This window comes from Symphodus melops, assembly GCF_947650265.1.
Source record: "Symphodus melops genome assembly, chromosome: 23".
Lineage (NCBI taxonomy): Eukaryota > Metazoa > Chordata > Actinopteri > Labriformes > Labridae > Symphodus > Symphodus melops.
The window spans coordinates 10,692,296-10,713,789 of NC_136713.1; the positions used below are offsets into that span (position 1 = coordinate 10,692,296).

Genomic DNA, 21,494 nt, shown 5'->3' on the forward strand with positions numbered 1-21,494 from the left:
ATCACTTCACATCATCTACAGGTCAACTGGCACACCATGGAGACCGAGAACGGTCGTCGCCTTAGTTTTCGTGTGGCTAACTACCCTTTGGACCTTGTCTGCCTTTTTGTCATGTTGAATCGGTGTCAGTGCTGGAAGTAATAATGATAACGATAACTTCATTTACATAGCACCTTTAAAAATACAGGTTTACAAAGTGCTTTACAATCATCAAAAACAAGAACAAATCAAACATACATCAACAATAGCAGGAACATGACATATGCGAAAAACTAAAACCCAACTGACCCAACCCGACCCTGGTGAGAGGAATCAGTCTGATCGGCGGTTTGAAGGTCGCCTCCACCTGTTCTTTTCTTTTCCACTAAAAGACCAAGGACCGACAACGCCAGCGCCATTTTCAACTTTTTATCAGACATTATTCTAGATTAGAAGTACCTATATTACGAGTGGTGATCGACAGCAGTGTGAAAATGGTCTTCTCATGTTAAAACAGTGGACTGCTGGCATGGAGAGTTATTACCTCTTACAGGTATCGTCATAGATTTAGGTAGCCTGCCGCGAAACCGCTTTTTGCACAGCCTATTTAAAAAAACACGGCCTTGAAATTATTGCACGGCTTGACCTAGGCCGTGCAAATATCTACATTTAATAGACGTGCTTTCTACACGGGCTTCTATACGGTGCGCTAAATATCTGATTAGGCTACATTCTAATTCTGGCAAAGAATATGTTTGTCGAATACCGGTACTGAAAAGCTTAAACCCGATCCCGTTTACGTTTCTAGTTTCTACAGCCACCCGTGCCCTTGGTAGACGGCGTGTCAGCCGGATGACGATAGCCGCTATGTAAATAGCGTCATATGATAGCATCTAACTGCTAACAGCTAACCCTAACCCTAACAAAGGAGAAAAACGCTACATAAACAAAACCAACGAAGAAGACATCCAGTAGTTCATCCACTTTGTCATTGGCATGTGACTCTTTGTTGCAAGAACTCAATCCAGCTTTGTTTCAGAGAAGGCTGTGAGCGGCGAGGACAAATACAGACGTAAACAATCAGCTGTGTGTTACAGTCGATGCTTTAAACACGGCGGAGTTTTGTTTACCGACGTAACACGGGAAGTGACGATTTTTTCAACCAATCAACGGACTGCAGGGTTTAGCTCCAGATAATTGACTTATCAAGGTATAGGGATCTATTATTACTGGATGACACATGTAATATTATGAATTTATTTGTTTGTTTTTTAAAGAAAGTGCAGATAGAAGCAGTGGGCCAACAAAGGGGTTAGACAACATGAACCAAGTGAGTCAAATGATGAAGGGGTGTGTCAGACAGGCTGTACAGTAACTCACCATTATGAAGCTTGGGAAAACTAAAATGTGTAACAATGCATCTTATTGAACAGAATGCACCATTTAGAGACTTATTCAGTTTTCTTCAAAACCAGTGTGTTAGGGAGCACATAACCTCTGCTCCGCCATGCCACGCCTTCGTGAGTAACACTGAAAAAAATTTGCACCCCCTGTATTTTTTTTTGCACCCCCTGTTTTCCCATTTCTGCCTAAATCACTGGGTATCGTAGAACATAATGTGGTGGTTAGCAATTAGCTGTAGTCTTTGTGTGTTCAAGTGCAACTTTTTGGCCAAGACAAAAGGCGACGCCACAGTGGGCCTTCCTCGCCACCAGTTTTTTACCGTCTGCTCCCCGATCTTTATCTGTCAGTAAGTTTACATCAAGCTTGGTCTAAAGATTATTTTGCCGTTGTTGTTTGACTTCTGGACCACCTAAGCCTTGAATAGGACGCCATTTTTTTGTGTCAACATGATGAACTGACTTTACTGTATTTACAGTATGGTATCGTAGTTACAGAGAGGCAGAGAGGAGTATTTCGACTGGATTTGATGTTTGTTTGTTTCGGTCATGTCTGTAGTGAAGGCTCCGTGTGAGGAGGGGGTTTGTTGCATCATGTGTTGATGTTGTAGTGTATTCATCAACACCTTTCAACTGGAGCTCACCTGTGGTTCGAAGTGTTACCACTGTTATTGACACGTTCCCTCTGGTACGAGGACAAGGCTGTAAGCAGCATGTTTGTGTTCATGTTGAAACTACAGTGAGGATACAGTCGAAAGGTGTTAATGAATACACTGGTGGTGACGACGAGTTTGGGTTTTCAGCTGGTCTGAAGAACTCTTAAAAAATAACTTTTGTCATGATCTGCAGATAGTAAAATTAAATATCTTTGTGGACACATTTCTGTGATTATTTAGTGTTTCTTGAAGTCCTCGCCTCATGCAGACAATTAAACTTAAAGGTGTTTGCCTTCTTACAAATGTGTTATAAGACATGAAGGAAACATGTTATGTTGAAGCTTCTCTGACAACAATGCAGCAGCTAATATGTCCTCCATCTAACTTTAGATTCTGCTCCTGAATGCTCTGGGTTTTTTTGGACCAGAGAAGGTAGGCGCTTTGGCGCCGCCTCCCAACCTGAACGTACCTCTTGACTAAAACAGCTTCTAGACACAAGGCCAGCCGTCCCGTTCATGTAAACACAGCTCTGACAACAACACAGCCAGCAGGACTCCAGCTTCTCCCTCATTGTAGACAGTCAGTATTCAGAGACACATTTACACAGGAGAGTCTGGATTTATGATTTATTTATTTATCCCATGTTGCTATGAACTCTTCCTTTAACGAAAGATCTTTACTAAAACAGGTACATTTGTCAACAGGTTGGCGCCAAATTCACTTCCAACTAAAAGTTCCTCAAAGGAGCTTTAAGAAAAAAACAAATTGACATCTTTGATTTCAGAGTAGACTACAAACAAATAAAAGTCTGAAGAAGTCTTTAAAGAGATCTCAGGGACACTGAGCCTCTAAACTTAAACTCCACGCCTTCTGAAACTTCATGACCATCATTACAATCTTGTGTCCTGTGTCTGGGATAACTTTATTTTATATTTTTGTAAAAAAGAAAAACAGACAGAAAAGCATGTCAAGAAATTTTAAATTGCTGCGCGCCGATTTACTCTTTCAGTTCTCCTGGTAAAAAAGATAAAATGTTCGAAAAAGGATTTAAATCACATCAAATGGTGTCTTTTTTTTTTTCCAAACTCAAAGCAGCTCATGTTGCATGTTTGAAACTTGAGTAAAGATAAAAAAGATTTAACAAAAAAGAAAAGAAAAGACACACATCCCCTGTGTTTGTGCTGCATCCAAAAAACAAAAAGAAAAGGTTTAAAGAAGGAAACAAAATCTGCACCCCGAGGAGATATGGAACGAGGAGGTCTGAAATGTTTCATCCTAGATTTAACTTGAGGCCAAAGAAGAGAGGCCCATCCTTTGCATCAACATCTACCCAGTTTGGGCCTCAGCTCTGGAGTGAATCCAGTCTCCACAACGTCACAAAGCTAGAAGTGTTTCAAGGTCCTGGTAAAAATGTAGAACGGCTCACAGAATGAAGGTTTTGCTGTTGGCCTCTCTCAACGAGCCTGCCAACAGCTTTATCTGTCATGGTTTGGTTTGGTTCTGTGTTTTAGTTGTCTATCCTTAGTGTTCTGTTTTGTTTCCGAGTGTGATTGTTTCCCTGCATCCTTGGTGTCCATCTCCGTTGTCCGTAATATTGTTTCCTGTTTTACTTGTGTGAATGATTCCTGTGGTACTTGTTTAGTCTTTAAGTGTTTCCAGTTTTATCTTGTAACGTCTTCTCCCCGTGCTTCTGTGTTTTCTTACATCCTTTAGTTCCTCGTGTTCCATGTTTTACCTTGTAGGGGTCTTTTTCAAACCGTCCACTACACCCTAGCCCTACTCACTACCCCTCCGTTTGTGCGTCCACGCGGAGGGCCCGCCATATTAAGTCCGTCTCAAACCACTTAGCGGGGAGGGGTAGTGGGCCATAAAACCCTCCGCCAGCGAGTCTGCACCGATGCCGACTTGATTAACACGTGCAACGCCTATCTGGTTGTAGACATGGAGGAAACAACCTACAAATGTAAGTTCCACGCAATTGAATTAAACAAACACTGTTAAACTAGGCATTTAAGGATTGTCATACAACTTCAAATGTGCATAAAAATAATAATAATTAAAAAAACTCAAATGTGCATGGTATTGAGTATCAAATAAAATCCTACCCTCATTATTACAAACCAGTTGAGGTGTTTATTTATTGTATAGCGTTTTATATTTACAGGGACTGTTGAAAAAACAAAAAAATTCATTCAGGCAAGAGTGGCGAATGACGAGCTGTTTACCAAAAAAAGAAATGCAGCTAAAGATGCATGGGAGTAAGTTCAATTTTATATTTCGTCGTCATTTGTTTGTGGGTTCAATGTAAAGAGTCTGACATCTCATGGCTCATGATGTTTATCTCATAGCCTAATAATAGCAATCTCTTGGTGGTGGTAATATAAAAGTGTGTTTCAGACAAAAACAAATCAAAATTAATTGCTTTACAGCTTCATTATCAAGGAACTGAATATTGAGGGATTAACAATAAAACAAGCCTCAAAAAAATGGGAGAACCTAAAAAAAAATACAAGGTACATATGTTGTCATTGTCACAGAATAAAGAGTTCTTCAATGTAGCAATGACATTTCTAACATGCCACTGTTTGCCCTATAGGAACTAAGAACACCTCCCACTGGGTCTGGAATGGACCAGGGAGAAGAAACACCAGCAACATGGCCATTTTACCTGGACATGCATGAGGCAATGGGATGTAGGCCATCAGTAACTCCGCCTGTTCTCATTGCCTCATGCATGTCCAACCCCACCATACTCCCTGGTCCCTCAGAAGTGGGTGCAAGCCCCACTGTTCCCCCAACCCCATCAGAACCAGCGTCCCTCCAAAATACATCCCAAACCCCCTCAGCATCCTCATCTGAACCCCACCAGCCACCACCAGCCAAAAAAAGACGTTCCAGCAGCAGTGGAGATGCAGTCATGGAATTTTTGGAGAAGGAAGCAGAGAAGGAAGAGGAGCGGCACAAGGAAAATTTGGAGCAATCATCAAAAATTATTTGGACATGAAAAAAAGTGACATTTTTCACCAATTAGTAATAATCCACAACTGAAAACCAAACAAAATGAATTCATATTTTCTTTACAAATAATCATGGTTAGCCAACTGCTGTGGTAACTGGCCTGGCACAGACAGTTGAGCAGCAATCCTGTCCCTTATATGTGTTCCAGGACTTTCCTCTCCACCTGCACCCATGGGGGCGGGGGGTGCATGGGGATCTTCCTCTGGTGGAGGGTCCTCCATCTCTTCCAGATCATCATGCATAAGTATACAGAGATTGTGGAGGAATGCACAGCAGGTGATGATGTCAGGTGCAAAATTAGGTTGCACCTCCAGGGCTTTGAACAGAGTAGCTCGCCAGCGTGTTTTCATCATCCCAAAAGCTCTTTCGACCACAGAGCGAGCCCTTGAATGATGCTGATTAAACCTTTCCTGGACCCGGCCTCGCAGAGGGTGCTTGAATGCGGTGAGGATGCCAATTGGCCTTTCCAGGCAAGGATAGGCACAATCACCAAGGAGATAATATCCAGGTGGTGGATACAGGGCCTGGTAAAAGACTGGACTGTTGCGCAGAACCCTGGCATCATGAACAGAACCTGAATAACCCACAAAGACATCCAGGAATCGGCCTTTTGCATCACAGATGGCCTGCATTTGAATGGATGGAAACAGTTTATAATTAATATAATCCGCACGGTGCTGGTTCCCTGGAGCTTTGATGTGTATGTGGCATCCATCTATGGATCCAGCATCATGGGCAAACGCAGGGCTATGTGCAAGGTCACTGAATCCTTGGGCTATGGCGGGAAGTTCATGTGGCGCTGGCAGTGAGATCTCATTAATGTCCCTGCTCACTCTGTGGATCATTTTGTGGACCGTGCTCCTTGGAATCCCAAACGCTGAACTCACCAAAGAGAGGGAAAGTCCATGCGCCAAACTAAAAAGAAAAACAAGAACCTCCATCTCCTGGCCCCAACCGTGATCCCTTGGTGACGAGATGATTTCCAACAAATGACCCACAGTCGCTCTTGTAACATTTAGTTAGTACAACCCTCTCCCCTCCTGGAATAAAACAGAAAACGTTATTTAATTGAAGTAAACACATTAATTAGGCTAATTTCAGCATACCATACCACACCACATTTATTTATATAGCACTTTAAATACAACCAACATTATGCCAAAGTGCTTCACAATATACAAATACAACAGTCGTCCAGTTGTAGAGGGTTTAACCGGATTCAATGTTGAGGTGCCAGCCAGAGTCAGAGTCCAGCAAGAGCAGAGCACAAAAATGATCAAACACATCAATAAGCGAAAAAAAAACAATCAATCCAGCAATGCAATTTCCAACAAACTTTATCGCAGTGCAAAAAACGGATGTGTGGGACAGCATCATGTTAAACATGTCCTCTGTAGAAATAAACTTTTATTAATGAATGACTCTACGAATTTATTTAAAAAGTGCAATATAAATATGAAGTACTCCGACCAGTTACGAGTATTTCCATTATCTCAAAAAGAAGCAATATCTCACCTATGCCACAAGATGGCAGCATGTAACCTCTACAGATCCAGGAGTCAAATACTCAGGACAGAACGATTGATATATTCACAGAAGTAAATATTTATTTACAGCAATCATCTACCCCTGTGCACACACCCTACCCTTGTTTTGAGTGTTTTCTCAAGCCCTGCTCGGCTGCGGCTGCAGAGGCTCGTGATTTTATCCTGCACTACATCGAGCTAATGTAACGAAATTTTGTTCTTATCTGTACTGCAAAGTTCAAATCTGAATGACAATAAAGGAAGTCTAAGTTTAACTCTTGGGTCTGTAAGTAAGTAAGTAATGTTTATTTATAGAGCACCTTTCACAGATAAAAGATCACCAAGTGCTTTACAACAATAAGGTCTGTACCTTTACAGTCTATGGTCTGTACCGGTTATATGCTGCCACCTTGTGGCATAGGTGAGATATTGCTTCTTTTGAGAGGAGAGATATACTGGCCAGAGAGTATTAGAAATAGTAAAATATTTTTTTTATATTACACTTTTGAAATAAAGTGGTCGACTCATTCCTGATAAAATGTTTTTTTCTACAGATATTTTAGATGACATCTTGAACAAAATGCTGTCTCATCAGCACTGCCTGGGCTTTTAGCAGACAGAGCTAAAGACACAAACACAGATTGATTGCCTTCAAATTAGCACAGTAAACTGAATGTCTTTTAAAACTCAAAAGAGTCATTTAAATGCCTTAAAACACCGCAAAGAGCCATATCACACTGATTTAATTGATCACTGCTCCTCATCTATTGTTTATTTCCGAAATGGTATTTGCAGGGAAAAAGACTAATATAAAACGTGTTTGTCAGTATCGATTCACTATTGGTACGTCCTTAGTGAAAATGTATTGATATTTCGACGAGATCTTTACCTGAGAATGACGCGCCAAGTAATTGAGAACGTCACTTCCGCTGCTGAGCTCATCAGGTGTACACAGGTGCATTTTTTCACCGTCGTCGAAGCTCGCGGATGGCACGTGTCCTGTCTCGCGTGGACAAGAAGACAACCTGTTGTTTGTGTGTTTGATTTATTCTGGTAGACATTTAACTGTACATGTTTCTGTGGCGTTTATTTATCGATGTATTTATTTTTTAATTTGCACACTAAGAAAAGAAGCGTGTGTCTGAAATATCATCACATGAAAAAAGAATATGAGCTGTTTCGCACCTTTGGATAAAAGGTGTGTTGTGAATAGATCATTGTTAAGTCTGTTTGTTCTGTTGGACGACACGTTGAGGAGAGGAGTGTTGAAGGAATGATGGAGTCTCTGCTGAAGCTGTAAGATAAGAACATTTAATTAACACGATAAAGAGTGAAGAGTTTGTGTAGCTGTGGACTTCAGTTGAGTTTTTTAAAGCAGTCTGGTATGATAATGGTGCGCAGTGAACTCTGCAGCCTCTGTGTCAGCTGATCCAACGTTTGTCCTGAGATGAACAAAGCGACCACTAGAGGGCGCATTTTAATCACGAGTCATTCACAGCTTGTACAGTATCAGTGAATAACAGAGCCTGTGGTTAAAAAAAGAAAACTCCCACACATACACACACAAAGCAGGTGAATGTTTGTTGTGAACTGAAGCCTTAATTAAAATGTTTACTTTCATTTTATTTTACATTTATATTTTTAGTTTACAGATTTGTGTTTTGAAAAAAGAAAACCTTTTGAATTTACAATACATTTCATAAAATCTTTTGAAATTATTTTTTTTGACTGAGCCCAGCCCACTGCCCAACAGAAATGTAGTTTTGCTTATGTAAATTATGTAATCTGAATTTTTTTTCAGGTGAGCCTCTGAGTATGGATTTTATTGAATTTTCTTAGACGCATGTTCACATTGCAGTTCGATGGCACAACAGCACATTTGAACCAAAACCTCCATAGTAGGTAGTTACAGAAATGACTGTGTGGGAAGGAATGCCCCTCTTTCTGTCTCTGCTTTCATATCATATTACTGCATGTCACTATCTTTAAATTTCAGTTGCTAAAGCACAGAACATCATGATGTTATAATGTGTGCTCAGTATTTAGTTTCCTTTGTTTTTTCCTTGCTCCTTAGTACACTTCCTGGTTTGTATGTCTCTCTCTCTCTCTCTCTCTCTCTCCCCCCTGATTATTGGGATTGAATTCACCTGCCCATTGCTTCATGAAGACGCGTTTTGATCTTCACATGGAGGAGCCGCAGCGGTGAGGTGAAGTTTGTTCACTTGGAAAGTAAATCTAAGATGACATGTTAAGTGTTGTGATTTTATTGAGGATTTAAGCAGGGATGTTGTGACGTTTTTGTTTGATCTTGGTTAATTAGTGGATTAAACCTGAAGTGTCCTTATTGGATTTATGTTGTGACCTGATGCCTGGCCTAAAAAACCAGTGTGGTGTAAAATAGATTTGACGCTAGACGTGTTTCATATGAAATAGAAATGCAGTGGGAATATTTGTGAAAACTGCTCATTGTGTTTGTTTGAAAGATGATAAAACAATGAATTTTGTAAACATGTTTTGAATAGCACCAGTGCGGAACAACTAGTGTGTGTGTGTGTGTGTGTGTGTGTGTGTGTGTGTGTGTGTGTGTGTGTGTGTGTGTGTGTGTGTGTGTGTGTGTGTGTGTGTGTGTGTGTGTGTGTGTGTGTGTGTGTGTGTGTGTGTGTGTGTGTGTGTGTGTGTGTGTGTGTGTGTGTGTGTGTGTGTGTGTGTGTGTGTGTGTGTGTGTGTGTGTGTGTGTGTGTGTGTGTGTGTGTGTGTGTGTGTGTGTGTGTGTGTGTGTGTGTGTGTGTGTGTGTGTGTGTGTGTGTGTGTGTGTCAAATGAAGTCTTGTAAAGCCCAACACATCATATAGGTTTTAACCCGGAGTAAATGCTGGTACTGATGAGTCTGCGTTTCACCTTATATACACTGACTTCAGAGGGCAGAAGGTGCATTGAGCAAGACGATGATTGAATTTGCACTGGTAAAAGATGAAGGGTTAAAAGACTCGATAATATAGAATTGTAATTTTAAAGATGTATTGTTGCCCTTGCACTAAGAAAAAATCAACCAAATAAAGACAAATATTGGTACCAACTACATTTTCATAATGAAGTATATTAAAATATTTTTAAACAAGCAGTACTAGCATTGTTAAATAATAGACATACTCCTTTGTACTTGCTGTGAATGTAAAGGGCTAAATGTACAGTGCATCGACAGTTTGTTGTCGACATAATTCCCTTATAAAAAGGGGATTAGAAATGCATTCAGACATGTTTGTAGGCATAATAATACATGCAAGCATCTCATATGGTGAAACAAACTTCAGATATTCCTCACCTGTCACAAGTGAATTCAATAGTTATGTTAGCAAACAATCTTTTTAGTTTAGAATATAGTTTATTGCTGCTGGAGGCGTAAGCTGCAGGGTTAGACTGGAATAAAGACTTTTGAATGTTTTCAACATTACAGACTGTGGGAAATTACCTAGACTTGCAGGAGACACCTCTGAACAGAGGTGTCAGAGAGCCACAGGAGGGCATACCTCCTTCGCAGACAGCACCATACGAATGTAAATGTTATTTCATTATCACAGAGTCACTGTCTCCAGACGGACAGGATACAGTAAACTTCAAACAACCATTGTAATGTAAAGATCACCATTTGTTAAGTGTAAGGTCACCTCCCCATATCTCTCTGTATTGCATAAAAGGACTTGTAATGTAAAGGTTAGACAGAAGATGCTCTGCCTCTCCTCTGTGTTGCACGTATTAAACAGAGATTTGATTCAAGCGCCGCAGCGAAGTTCTTCTTTGAGAATTAGCAACTCTCCACCTCGTAGAGGAGAATTTCCGCGCCAAGACTGAAACAAACTGCATTGATATTATCGGGGAGCAGACGGTGTTTGGTTGCTGAGAGGCAAACCATTTGTTGCATGTTTTAAAATTGATTTTACTCTGATTACAGACAGTATACATTTAGTGACAGATTAAGTCGTGTCATATTTATTTTTACTGTAGAAAGTCATACCTGAAAAGTATATATTGTTCAGTTGGTTGACAGACAGTAATCATAAAAAAGTATATAAAAAGCATAGATTTATTTGTTTTGTAATAAAAAAAACATAATTTATTAATTTAAGTAAAGTATATTGTTTTTATAAGATGTTATTTGTTGGACATGTAGAAAGCATATTTTTCATTTAAATTTGAAACACTAAAGATGTAAAAAAAAAAAAAACACATAAAAGGCAATTATTCATGTAAAAAACAAAGTCTTTAAAATAGAAATAAGAACATTATATGGACCACATAAGGAAGACACATATTTCAATTTTACATATAAATGAAATAGATCATGTTTCATTCCTACAATGTCGTATGATAAGTTTCCACTTTCATGAGTAAATCATAGTATGAAACATACAAGCCTTGTCAGACTTTAAATATGCAATATCTGAAGATTTCATATTGTAGGCAGTGAACAATTGTATGTTTTTACTAAATGTTTTCCGTATGGGTTTCTCCCCTCACCATTGATTGGTTGATGTTTGTGAGTGATTATTTAGATAGAATTGTTCATTGCACTGATGTTTGTGTTCACATGGGTGTTTTTACTGTTTTTATTTGATCAACAAATGAAATGATGAATCATTTTGGCCTAACTGTAAGGCTCGATGATTTCAGTGTTTAAGTTGACGTCTGCTCCCAGGTGAGGTTTTGCTGACTCCGACAAAGATCTACAGTCGTCTGCTGTTGCCGATCCTGCGCAGCGGGGCTGTGAAAGCGTACGCCCACATCACAGGGGGAGGACTGCTGGAGAACATCCCTCGGGTGCTGCCGCCAGAGCTGGCTGTGGATTTAGGTGAGGTGAAAGGGTGCTGTGTTAGGGTTAGGGTTAGGGTTACTCTGCTATATGTCTTGGAGGACGCCAATAGTATGGTTTCTCCAGAGCGTGTGAACTCAACTATGGTCTGAGCCAGTCGAGTTTGATATCTTCTACTGACACAGTTAGTGGGCACTCCTGTGGGCGGCAGAATTTGTCTTGGAGGAAGGCATTTGGATGGTTTCTCCACACTAATTGCTGTTAAGGAGTGAACGTGTGATCTCCACTGTTGTCTGAGCCAGTCGACTTTGATATCTTCTACTGACTCAGTTAGTGGCAACTCCCTTGGTGGCAGCATCTGTCTGGGAGGACGTCAATAGTATGGTTTCTCCAGACTGATTGCTGTTGAGGAGGGAGCGTGTGAACTTCACTGTTGTCTGAACCATTCAACTTTGATATCTTCTACTAGCACAGATAGTGGCCACTCCCATGTGCCAGTATATAGATAGATAGATAGATAGATAGATAGATAGATAGATAGATACTTTATTGATCCCGAGGGAAATTCAGGGCATCCAGTAGCAGTATACAGACAGGCAGGACACAAGACATTGGTTACAATACACACCCGCTGTCCCCCTCCCCTCTCTATACAATAATCCCCCAAACAAGATTTAGCAGCCCCTATGTGACTAAGAGTAAAGGTTAAACCTGTGCAGTTGGCATTAGCATTAGACTTAAAACTGATATAGCATAATGGACCTAACCTGTGCGGAGAGAGAAGCATGTGTGCTGTTTAAAAGAGACCTGTAGACAGTTAAAGGGCCTTGGAAACAAAGGCTGACCTTCTGGAAACTAGTTACATGTGTATGTACAGAGGTCTTTGAGCTTATGCCCGAGGTGTGAGTACAGTCGTTAAACAGTCAATGCAGGAGTAGTGAGCAGTGATTAGCATTAAGTGTCCAAAACAATGAGGTGAAACCAGGGGTGATTAGGGTGATTGCCATTTAAGTACCCAACTATTGAGGAGCAGATTAGCATTAAGTGTTGAAGACAATAGAGTGAAACCTGACCTAGTTAGGGTGATCATGTCAACCATTACAGATGTAGCATAACAATACAGTAGGATGGAACCAGATGATTAGAGTGATTATCATTAAAGTGACCTGTGCTCAGTAAGGTGACTATCAATATGCATTAAAGTGTCCAACTGGAGGCTGACTCTGAGGTCAGCGGTGCAGATGAGGAGTGAGAAAAAGTGAAAAAAGAGACCAGGGTTCACCATGTGCTTCTTCCCTGCTGTGACAGTGAAGTGTTGTACAGTCTTATGGCCAGGGGGACAAAAGAGTCTGGGAGGACGCCAATAGTATGGTTTCTCCAGAGCGTGTGAACTCCACTGTCGTCTGAGCAAGTCGAGTTTGATATCTTCTACTGACAAAGTTAGTGGCAACTCCCTGGGCAGCCATATCTGTCTGGGAGGATGCCAATAGTATGGTTTCTCCAGAATGATTGCTGTTAGGGAGGGAGTGTGTGAACTCCACTGTTGTCTGAACCAGTCAACTTGATATCTTCTAGTGGCCCAGTTAGTGGCCACTCCCCTGTGGGAGTATATGTCTGGGAGGACGCCAAAAGTAAGGTTTCTCCAGATTCATTGCTGTTAAGGAGGGAGCATGGGAACTCCACTGTTGTCTGAGCCAGTCCACTTTGATATCTTTTACTGGCACAGTTAGTGGCCACTCCAGTGGGCGGCAGCATCTCTCTGGGAAGATGCCAATAGTATGGTTTCTCCAGAGAGATTGCCGTTAGGGAGGGAGTGTCTGAACTCCACTCTTGTCTGAGCCAGTCGAGTTTCATATCTTCTCCTGGCACAGTTCATGGCCATTCCCCCGGTGGGAGTATCTGTCTGGGAGGACGCCAATAGTATGATTTCTCCAGAGCGTGTAAACTCCACTGTTGTCTGAGCCAATCGAGTTTGATATCTTCTACTGGCACAGTTAGTGGCCACTCCTGTGGGCAGCAGAATCTGTCTGGGAGGACTACAATAGTATGGTTTCTCCAGACTGATTGCTGTTAAGTCGGGAGTGTGTGAACTCCACTGTTGTCTGAGCCAGTCGACTTTGATATCTTCTACTGACACAGTTAGTGGCCACTCCTGTGGGCAGCAGAATCTGTCTGGGAGGACGCCAATAGTATGGTTTCTCCAGACTCTTTGCTGTTAAGGAGGGAGCGTGTGAACTGCACTGTTGTCTGAGCCAGTCGACTTTGATATCTTCTACTGACAGAGTTAGTGGCAACTCCCTGGACTGCAGTTATGTCTGGGAGGATGCCAATAGTATGGTTTCTCTAGAATGATTGCTGTTAAGGAGGGAGCGTGTAAACTCCACTGTTGTCTGAGCCATTCGACTTTGACATCTTCTACTGGCCCAGTTAGTGGCCACTCCCCTGTGGGATAATATGTCTGGGATGACGCCAATAGTATGGTTTCTCCAGAGCGTGTGCACTCCACTGTTGTCTGGCCACTCCTGTGGGTGGCAGAATTGGTTTTGGAGGAAGCCAATCGTATGGTTTCTCCAGACTAATTGCTGTTAAGGAGTAAGCGTGTGAACTTCACTGTTGTCTGAGCCAGTCGACTTTGATATCTTCTACTGACACAGTTAGTGGCCACTCCCCCAGGAAGCGGTTTCTGTCTGGGAGGACGCCAATAGTATGGTTTCTCCAGACTCATTGCTGTTAAGGAGGGAGCGTGTGAACTCCACTGTATTCTGAGCATGTCGAGTTTGATATCTTCTACTGACAAAGTTAGTGGCAACTCCCTGGGCAGCCATATCTGTCTGGGGGGATGCCAATAGTATGGTTTCTCCAGAATGATTGCTGTTAGGGAGGGAGTGTGTGAACTCCACTGTTGTCTGAGCCAGTCAACTTGATATCTTCTAGTGGAACAGTTAGTGGCCATACCCCTGTGGAAGCATCTGTCTGGGAGGACACCAATAGTATGGTTTCTCCAGAGCGTGTGAACTCCACTGTTGTCTGAGCCATTCGACTTTGATATCTTCTACTGGCCCAGTTAGTGGCCACTCCCCTGTGGGAGTATATGTCTGGGAGAACGCCAAAAGCAAGGTTTCTCCAGATTCATTGCTGTTAAGGAGGGAGCATGGGAACTCCACTGTTGTCTGAGCCAGTCCACTTTGATATCTTTTACTGGCACAGTTAGTGGCCACTCCAGTGGGCGGCAGCATCTCTCTGGGAAGATGCCAATAGTATGGTTTCTCCAGAGAGATTGCTGTTAGGGAGGGAGTGTCTGAACTCCACTGTTGTCTGAGCCAGTCGACTTTAATATCTTCTACTGGAATAGTTAGTGGCAACTCCCCCGGGTGGCAGTATCTGTCTGGGAGGACACCAATTGTATGGTTACTCCAGAACTGTGAACTCCACTGTAGTCTGAGCCAATCGAGTTTGATATCTTCTACTGGCACAGTTAGTGGCCACTCCCATGTGGGAGTATATTTCTGGGAGGACGCCAAAAGTATGGTTTCTCCAGATTGATTGCTGTTAAGGAGGGAGCGTGTGAACTCCACTGTTGTCTGAGCCAGTCGACTTGATATCTTCTACTGGAACAGTTAGTGGCCATTCCCCTGTTGGAGTATCTGTCTGGGAGGACACCAATAGTATGGTTTCTCCAGAGCATGTGAAGTACACTGTTGTCTGAGCTAGTCGACTTTGATATCTTCTACTGACACAGTTTGTGGCCACTCCCTGGGCGGCAGTTATGTCTGGGAGGATGCCAATAGTATGGTTTCTCCAGAATTATTGCTGTTAATGAGGGAGCGTGTGAATTCCACTGTTGTCTGAGCCAATCGAGTTTGATATCTTCTACTGGCACAGTTAGTGGCCACTCCCCCCGACGCGGTATCTGTCTGGGAGGACGCCAATAGTATGGTTTCTCCAGACTCATTGCTGTGAAGGAGGGAGCGTGTGAACTCCACTGTATTCTGAGCAAGTCGAGTTTGATATCTTCTACTGACAAAGTTAGTGGCAACTCCCTGGGCAGCCATATCTGTCTGGGAGGATGCCAATAGTATGGTTTCTCCAGAATGATTGCTGTTAGGGAGGGAGTGTGTGAACTCCACTGTTGTCTGAACCAGTCAACTTGATATCTTCTAGTGGCCCAGTTAGTGGCCACTCCCCTGTGGGAGTATATGTCTGGGAGGACGCCAAAAGTAAGGTTTCTCCAGATTCATTGCTGTTAAGGAGGGAGCATGGGAACTCCACTGTTGTCTGAGCCAGTCCACTTTGATATCTTTTACTGGCACAGTTAGTGGCCACTCCAGTGGGCGGCAGCATCTCTCTGGGAAGATGCCAATAGTATGGTTTCTCCAGAGAGATTGCCGTTAGGGAGGGAGTGTCTGAACTCCACTCTTGTCTGAGCCAGTCGAGTTTCATATCTTCTCCTGGCACAGTTCATGGCCATTCCCCCGGTGGGAGTATCTGTCTGGGAGGACGCCAATAGTATGATTTCTCCAGAGCGTGTAAACTCCACTGTTGTCTGAGCCAATCGAGTTTGATATCTTCTACTGGCACAGTTAGTGGCCACTCCTGTGGGCAGCAGAATCTGTCTGGGAGGACTACAATAGTATGGTTTCTCCAGACTGATTGCTGTTAAGTCGGGAGTGTGTGAACTCCACTGTTGTCTGAGCCAGTCGACTTTGATATCTTCTACTGACACAGTTAGTGGCCACTCCTGTGGGCAGCAGAATCTGTCTGGGAGGACGCCAATAGTATGGTTTCTCCAGACTCTTTGCTGTTAAGGAGGGAGCGTGTGAACTGCACTGTTGTCTGAGCCAGTCGACTTTGATATCTTCTACTGACAGAGTTAGTGGCAACTCCCTGGACTGCAGTTATGTCTGGGAGGATGCCAATAGTATGGTTTCTCTAGAATGATTGCTGTTAAGGAGGGAGCGTGTAAACTCCACTGTTGTCTGAGCCATTCGACTTTGACATCTTCTACTGGCCCAGTTAGTGGCCACTCCCCTGTGGGATAATATGTCTGGGATGACGCCAATAGTATGGTTTCTCCAGAGCGTGTGCACTCCACTGTTGTCTGGCCACTCCTGTGGGTGGCAGAATTGGTTTTGGAGGAAGCCAATCGTATGGTTTCTCCAGACTAATTGCTGTTAAGGAGTAAGCGTGTGAACTTCACTGTTGTCTGAGCCAGTCGACTTTGATATCTTCTACTGACACAGTTAGTGGCCACTCCCCCAGGAAGCGGTTTCTGTCTGGGAGGACGCCAATAGTATGGTTTCTCCAGACTCATTGCTGTTAAGGAGGGAGCGTGTGAACTCCACTGTATTCTGAGCATGTCGAGTTTGATATCTTCTACTGACAAAGTTAGTGGCAACTCCCTGGGCAGCCATATCTGTCTGGGGGGATGCCAATAGTATGGTTTCTCCAGAATGATTGCTGTTAGGGAGGGAGTGTGTGAACTCCACTGTTGTCTGAGCCAGTCAACTTGATATCTTCTAGTGGAACAGTTAGTGGCCATACCCCTGTGGAAGCATCTGTCTGGGAGGACACCAATAGTATGGTTTCTCCAGAGCGTGTGAACTCCACTGTTGTCTGAGCCATTCGACTTTGATATCTTCTACTGGCCCAGTTAGTGGCCACTCCCCTGTGGGAGTATATGTCTGGGAGAACGCCAAAAGCAAGGTTTCTCCAGATTCATTGCTGTTAAGGAGGGAGCATGGGAACTCCACTGTTGTCTGAGCCAGTCCACTTTGATATCTTTTACTGGCACAGTTAGTGGCCACTCCAGTGGGCGGCAGCATCTCTCTGGGAAGATGCCAATAGTATGGTTTCTCCAGAGAGATTGCTGTTAGGGAGGGAGTGTCTGAACTCCACTGTTGTCTGAGCCAGTCGACTTTAATATCTTCTACTGGAATAGTTAGTGGCAACTCCCCCGGGTGGCAGTATCTGTCTGGGAGGACACCAATTGTATGGTTACTCCAGAACTGTGAACTCCACTGTAGTCTGAGCCAATCGAGTTTGATATCTTCTACTGGCACAGTTAGTGGCCACTCCCATGTGGGAGTATATTTCTGGGAGGACGCCAAAAGTATGGTTTCTCCAGATTGATTGCTGTTAAGGAGGGAGCGTGTGAACTCCACTGTTGTCTGAGCCAGTCGACTTGATATCTTCTACTGGAACAGTTAGTGGCCATTCCCCTGTTGGAGTATCTGTCTGGGAGGACACCAATAGTATGGTTTCTCCAGAGCATGTGAAGTACACTGTTGTCTGAGCTAGTCGACTTTGATATCTTCTACTGACACAGTTTGTGGCCACTCCCTGGGCGGCAGTTATGTCTGGGAGGATGCCAATAGTATGGTTTCTCCAGAATTATTGCTGTTAATGAGGGAGCGTGTGAATTCCACTGTTGTCTGAGCCAATCGAGTTTGATATCTTCTACTGGCACAGTTAGTGGCCACTCCCCCCGACGCGGTATCTGTCTGGGAGGACGCCAATAGTATGGTTTCTCCAGACTCATTGCTGTGAAGGAGGGAGCGTGTGAACTCCACTGTATTCTGAGCAAGTCGAGTTTGATATCTTCTACTGACAAAGTTAGTGGCAACTCCCTGGGCAGCCATATCTGTCTGGGAGGATGCCAATAGTATGGTTTCTCCAGAATGATTGCTGTTAGGGAGGGAGTGTGTGAACTCCACTGTTGTCTGAACCAGTCAACTTGATATCTTCTAGTGGCCCAGTTAGTGGCCACTCCCCTGTGGGAGTATATGTCTGGGAGGACGCCAAAAGTAAGGTTTCTCCAGATTCATTGCTGTTAAGGAGGGAGCATGGGAACTCCACTGTTGTCTGAGCCAGTCCACTTTGATATCTTTTACTGGCACAGTTAGTGGCCACTCCAGTGGGCGGCAGCATCTCTCTGGGAAGATGCCAATAGTATGGTTTCTCCAGAGAGATTGCCGTTAGGGAGGGAGTGTCTGAACTCCACTCTTGTCTGAGCCAGTCGAGTTTCATATCTTCTCCTGGCACAGTTCATGGCCATTCCCCCGGTGGGAGTATCTGTCTGGGAGGACGCCAATAGTATGATTTCTCCAGAGCGTGTAAACTCCACTGTTGTCTGAGCCAATCGAGTTTGATATCTTCTACTGGCACAGTTAGTGGCCACTCCTGTGGGCAGCAGAATCTGTCTGGGAGGACTACAATAGTATGGTTTCTCCAGACTGATTGCTGTTAAGTCGGGAGTGTGTGAACTCCACTGTTGTCTGAGCCAGTCGACTTTGATATCTTCTACTGACACAGTTAGTGGCCACTCCTGTGGGCAGCAGAATCTGTCTGGGAGGACGCCAATAGTATGGTTTCTCCAGACTCTTTGCTGTTAAGGAGGGAGCGTGTGAACTGCACTGTTGTCTGAGCCAGTCGACTTTGATATCTTCTACTGACAGAGTTAGTGGCAACTCCCTGGACTGCAGTTATGTCTGGGAGGATGCCAATAGTATGGTTTCTCCAGAGCGTGTGCACTCCACTGTTGTCTGGCCACTCCTGTGGGTGGCAGAATTGGTTTTGGAGGAAGCCAATCGTATGGTTTCTCCAGACTAATTGCTGTTAAGGAGTAAGCGTGTGAACTTCACTGTTGTCTGAGCCAGTCGACTTTGATATCTTCTACTGACGCAGTTAGTGGCCACTCCCCCGGGAAGCGGTTTCTGTCTGGGAGGACGCCAATTGTATGGTTACTCCAGAACTGTGAACTCCACTGTTGTCTGAGCCAATCGAGTTTGATATCTTCTACTGGCACAGTTAGTGGCCACTCCCATGTGGGAGTATATTTCTGGGAGGACGCCAAAAGTATGGTTTCTCCAGATTGATTGCTGTTAAGGAGGGAGCGTGTGAACTCCACTGTTGTCTGAGCCATTCGAGTTTCATATCTTCTACTGACACAGTTAGTGGCAAGTCCCTGGGTGGAAGCATCTGTCTGGAAGGACGCCAATAGGATGGTTTCTCCTCAACTACTCCAGTTTTGTTAGCTAATAACACACTGTGTGATAGTTTGTCCACACACATGTCCACAGCGTACAGTTGATCCGCATAGTAGCTATGTTGGATTCTAACTCTGGCAGCTTGGACAACTCCGACTTTCCGAATATTAAATGTGGAACTTGGAATTTCACACTTCCCAGTTCAACTAGAACGAAGCACAAGTACTCGACTTGAAAACAAAGCAAATAGCCAATCATATTTTAGGATTTTGGGGTGGCCAATCAAATTTCAAGGGTGGTGCGTGCCACCCTTGACCATCCCTCTTGACACAGGAGGGGATCTAGTTGATGGGGGTCACCATGATGGAAATGTTGTCTTAATCTTACTTTCAGCCAACCAGGCAAAGATCGCCTCTCAGCCACCGGACAAACAGCTACACTGCGCCCAACCATCAGTGGAGTCGGCCACACGTCTTATCCTCATATTATACTGCTCAAAATGTATTGAGTCCATACCTGTAAGAGGACTGATGAACGCTTCATTGGGTTGAATGACAAACAGCTGGAACTCAAAGTCAATAGGACAAGCGCATTTCAGGGGTATGGCATGTGAAACACTAGAGACAGGTGGACAAGATAGCATGAGATTACTTTTTTATGACTAAATTTAACAAAAAATACTAATAGACAGGAAAGTCCTCAGGTAGACAGGAGGTCAGAAAATCTGCCCACTAAAGAGCCCAAGACTGTATGGTATAAATACTCACCTTTGTCCAAGTGGTACTTCTGACAGGTGGATGTGAGGGGGGATGTGTAGGTCATCAATGACCGGGTAGGCATGTACTGGAATTAACAGGTTCTCTTCCCCCTTACAAAGAATGCACGTCGGTTGAATGAACAAGAATAAGAAAAATCATCAAAGTAAAGGTGTAAAAAAGGATGAAGGAGACCAGAGATTATTACCAGTAACCATGAGAACATCAACTTTTAAGTCCTCCTAAATGACTATTTTTATTCCTAAGACTCATAACACGCCACAGGTGGACAAATCTTTGGACCCAAACCTTGCAAAGAACCCGAACACTGTCATAGAAGTAATGCCACTCGTCGGGACAGAAACTGACCTTCACCGTGTAGGCAAGACCCGGAATGAGTCGATACTTGAAAAAAATGACAACAGTTAGAACACAGCTGAATAGCTGTAAAAAAAAAACCTGAGTGGTTTTCTGGTCAGCAGTTTGCAATGAAAAGAAATACCTTTTTTGTGTATGATGTTTTGAAGTGCTTCGTTTGTGTCGGAATGATATGAATATCCATGACTTCAGATGAGATGTTGATTATTTTCTGAGAAAAAGAAAACAGAGAGATAAACTGAAAGTTTTTTAAAGGTTTGTAAAAGTACCGTCTGGCTGTGAAAATAGCGACTGATCGAGAGGCGGCTGAAAGTGGTTATGAAGCTCGGAGTGAACTCTGAGCGCTTTATGAGGCCACATTTACAGTCAACACTCCAGTCATTTTAATTCAACCCTCTCTTTCCTAGACTCTGTGAACTTGACCCTTGACCCCCGACAGCCCACAGACGTCTGGTTCTCTCTGAAGGCGACACAAAAGCTCCTCTTCAAGGGGCGGCGCAGCCTTACCTCGACACACCGGGGCGTTTCCACGGCTGGACCCAGGTGATGTGAGAAAAGGGTGTATCGGGTCTCTTCTTGACACTGCATTTGCATAGTTGGTAGTAGCACAAAACCTGTGTACATTTGTTTTCACATTCAGCTTGGTTTCCTTCATCATTGAGTAACTTTATGGGTGTGGTTGAAGTCATCAGCTCTTTCTTTATACTCTGTGTTTGCGTGCGACTCAGATGCGTCTCGATGGAGCTTCCCTGCCGTGTTTCCGTGGCTGCACAAGGAGGGGGGTCTGAGTGAGGAGGAAATGGCTCGCACCTTCAACTGCGGCCTGGGAGCGGTGCTGGTGGTGTCCCCTGTGGACGCACAGAGGGTCCTTCATCAGGTTCAAGCACAGGAAGAGGCCTGGATCGTGGGTTCACTGGCACACAAGACACTAAACTAAACACTAAACAGACATCTGAAATGGATGATTATCTGAGGAAGCGTTATATAACAC

At 43.6% G+C, this 21,494-nt stretch overlaps 1 protein-coding gene and 1 long non-coding RNA gene across 2 annotated transcripts in view; one reads left to right on the forward strand and one right to left on the reverse strand.

Moving 5' to 3' along the window:
- LOC306818490 overlaps positions 1 to 21,494 on the forward strand; it is a 71,592-nt gene that overhangs the window by 45,664 nt on the left and 4,434 nt on the right. The window lies entirely within an intron of this gene.
- Positions 19,426 to 21,097, reverse strand: LOC306818782 (cilia- and flagella-associated protein 221-like; the record flags this gene model as incomplete). Its single annotated transcript, XM_079336500.1, has 5 exons — positions 19,426 to 19,897; positions 20,138 to 20,238; positions 20,435 to 20,530; positions 20,628 to 20,714; positions 21,011 to 21,097. 5 exons carry the CDS (start codon positions 21,095 to 21,097, stop codon positions 19,786 to 19,788), a joined length of 483 nt encoding a protein of 160 aa, XP_079192626.1. The 3' UTR covers positions 19,426 to 19,785.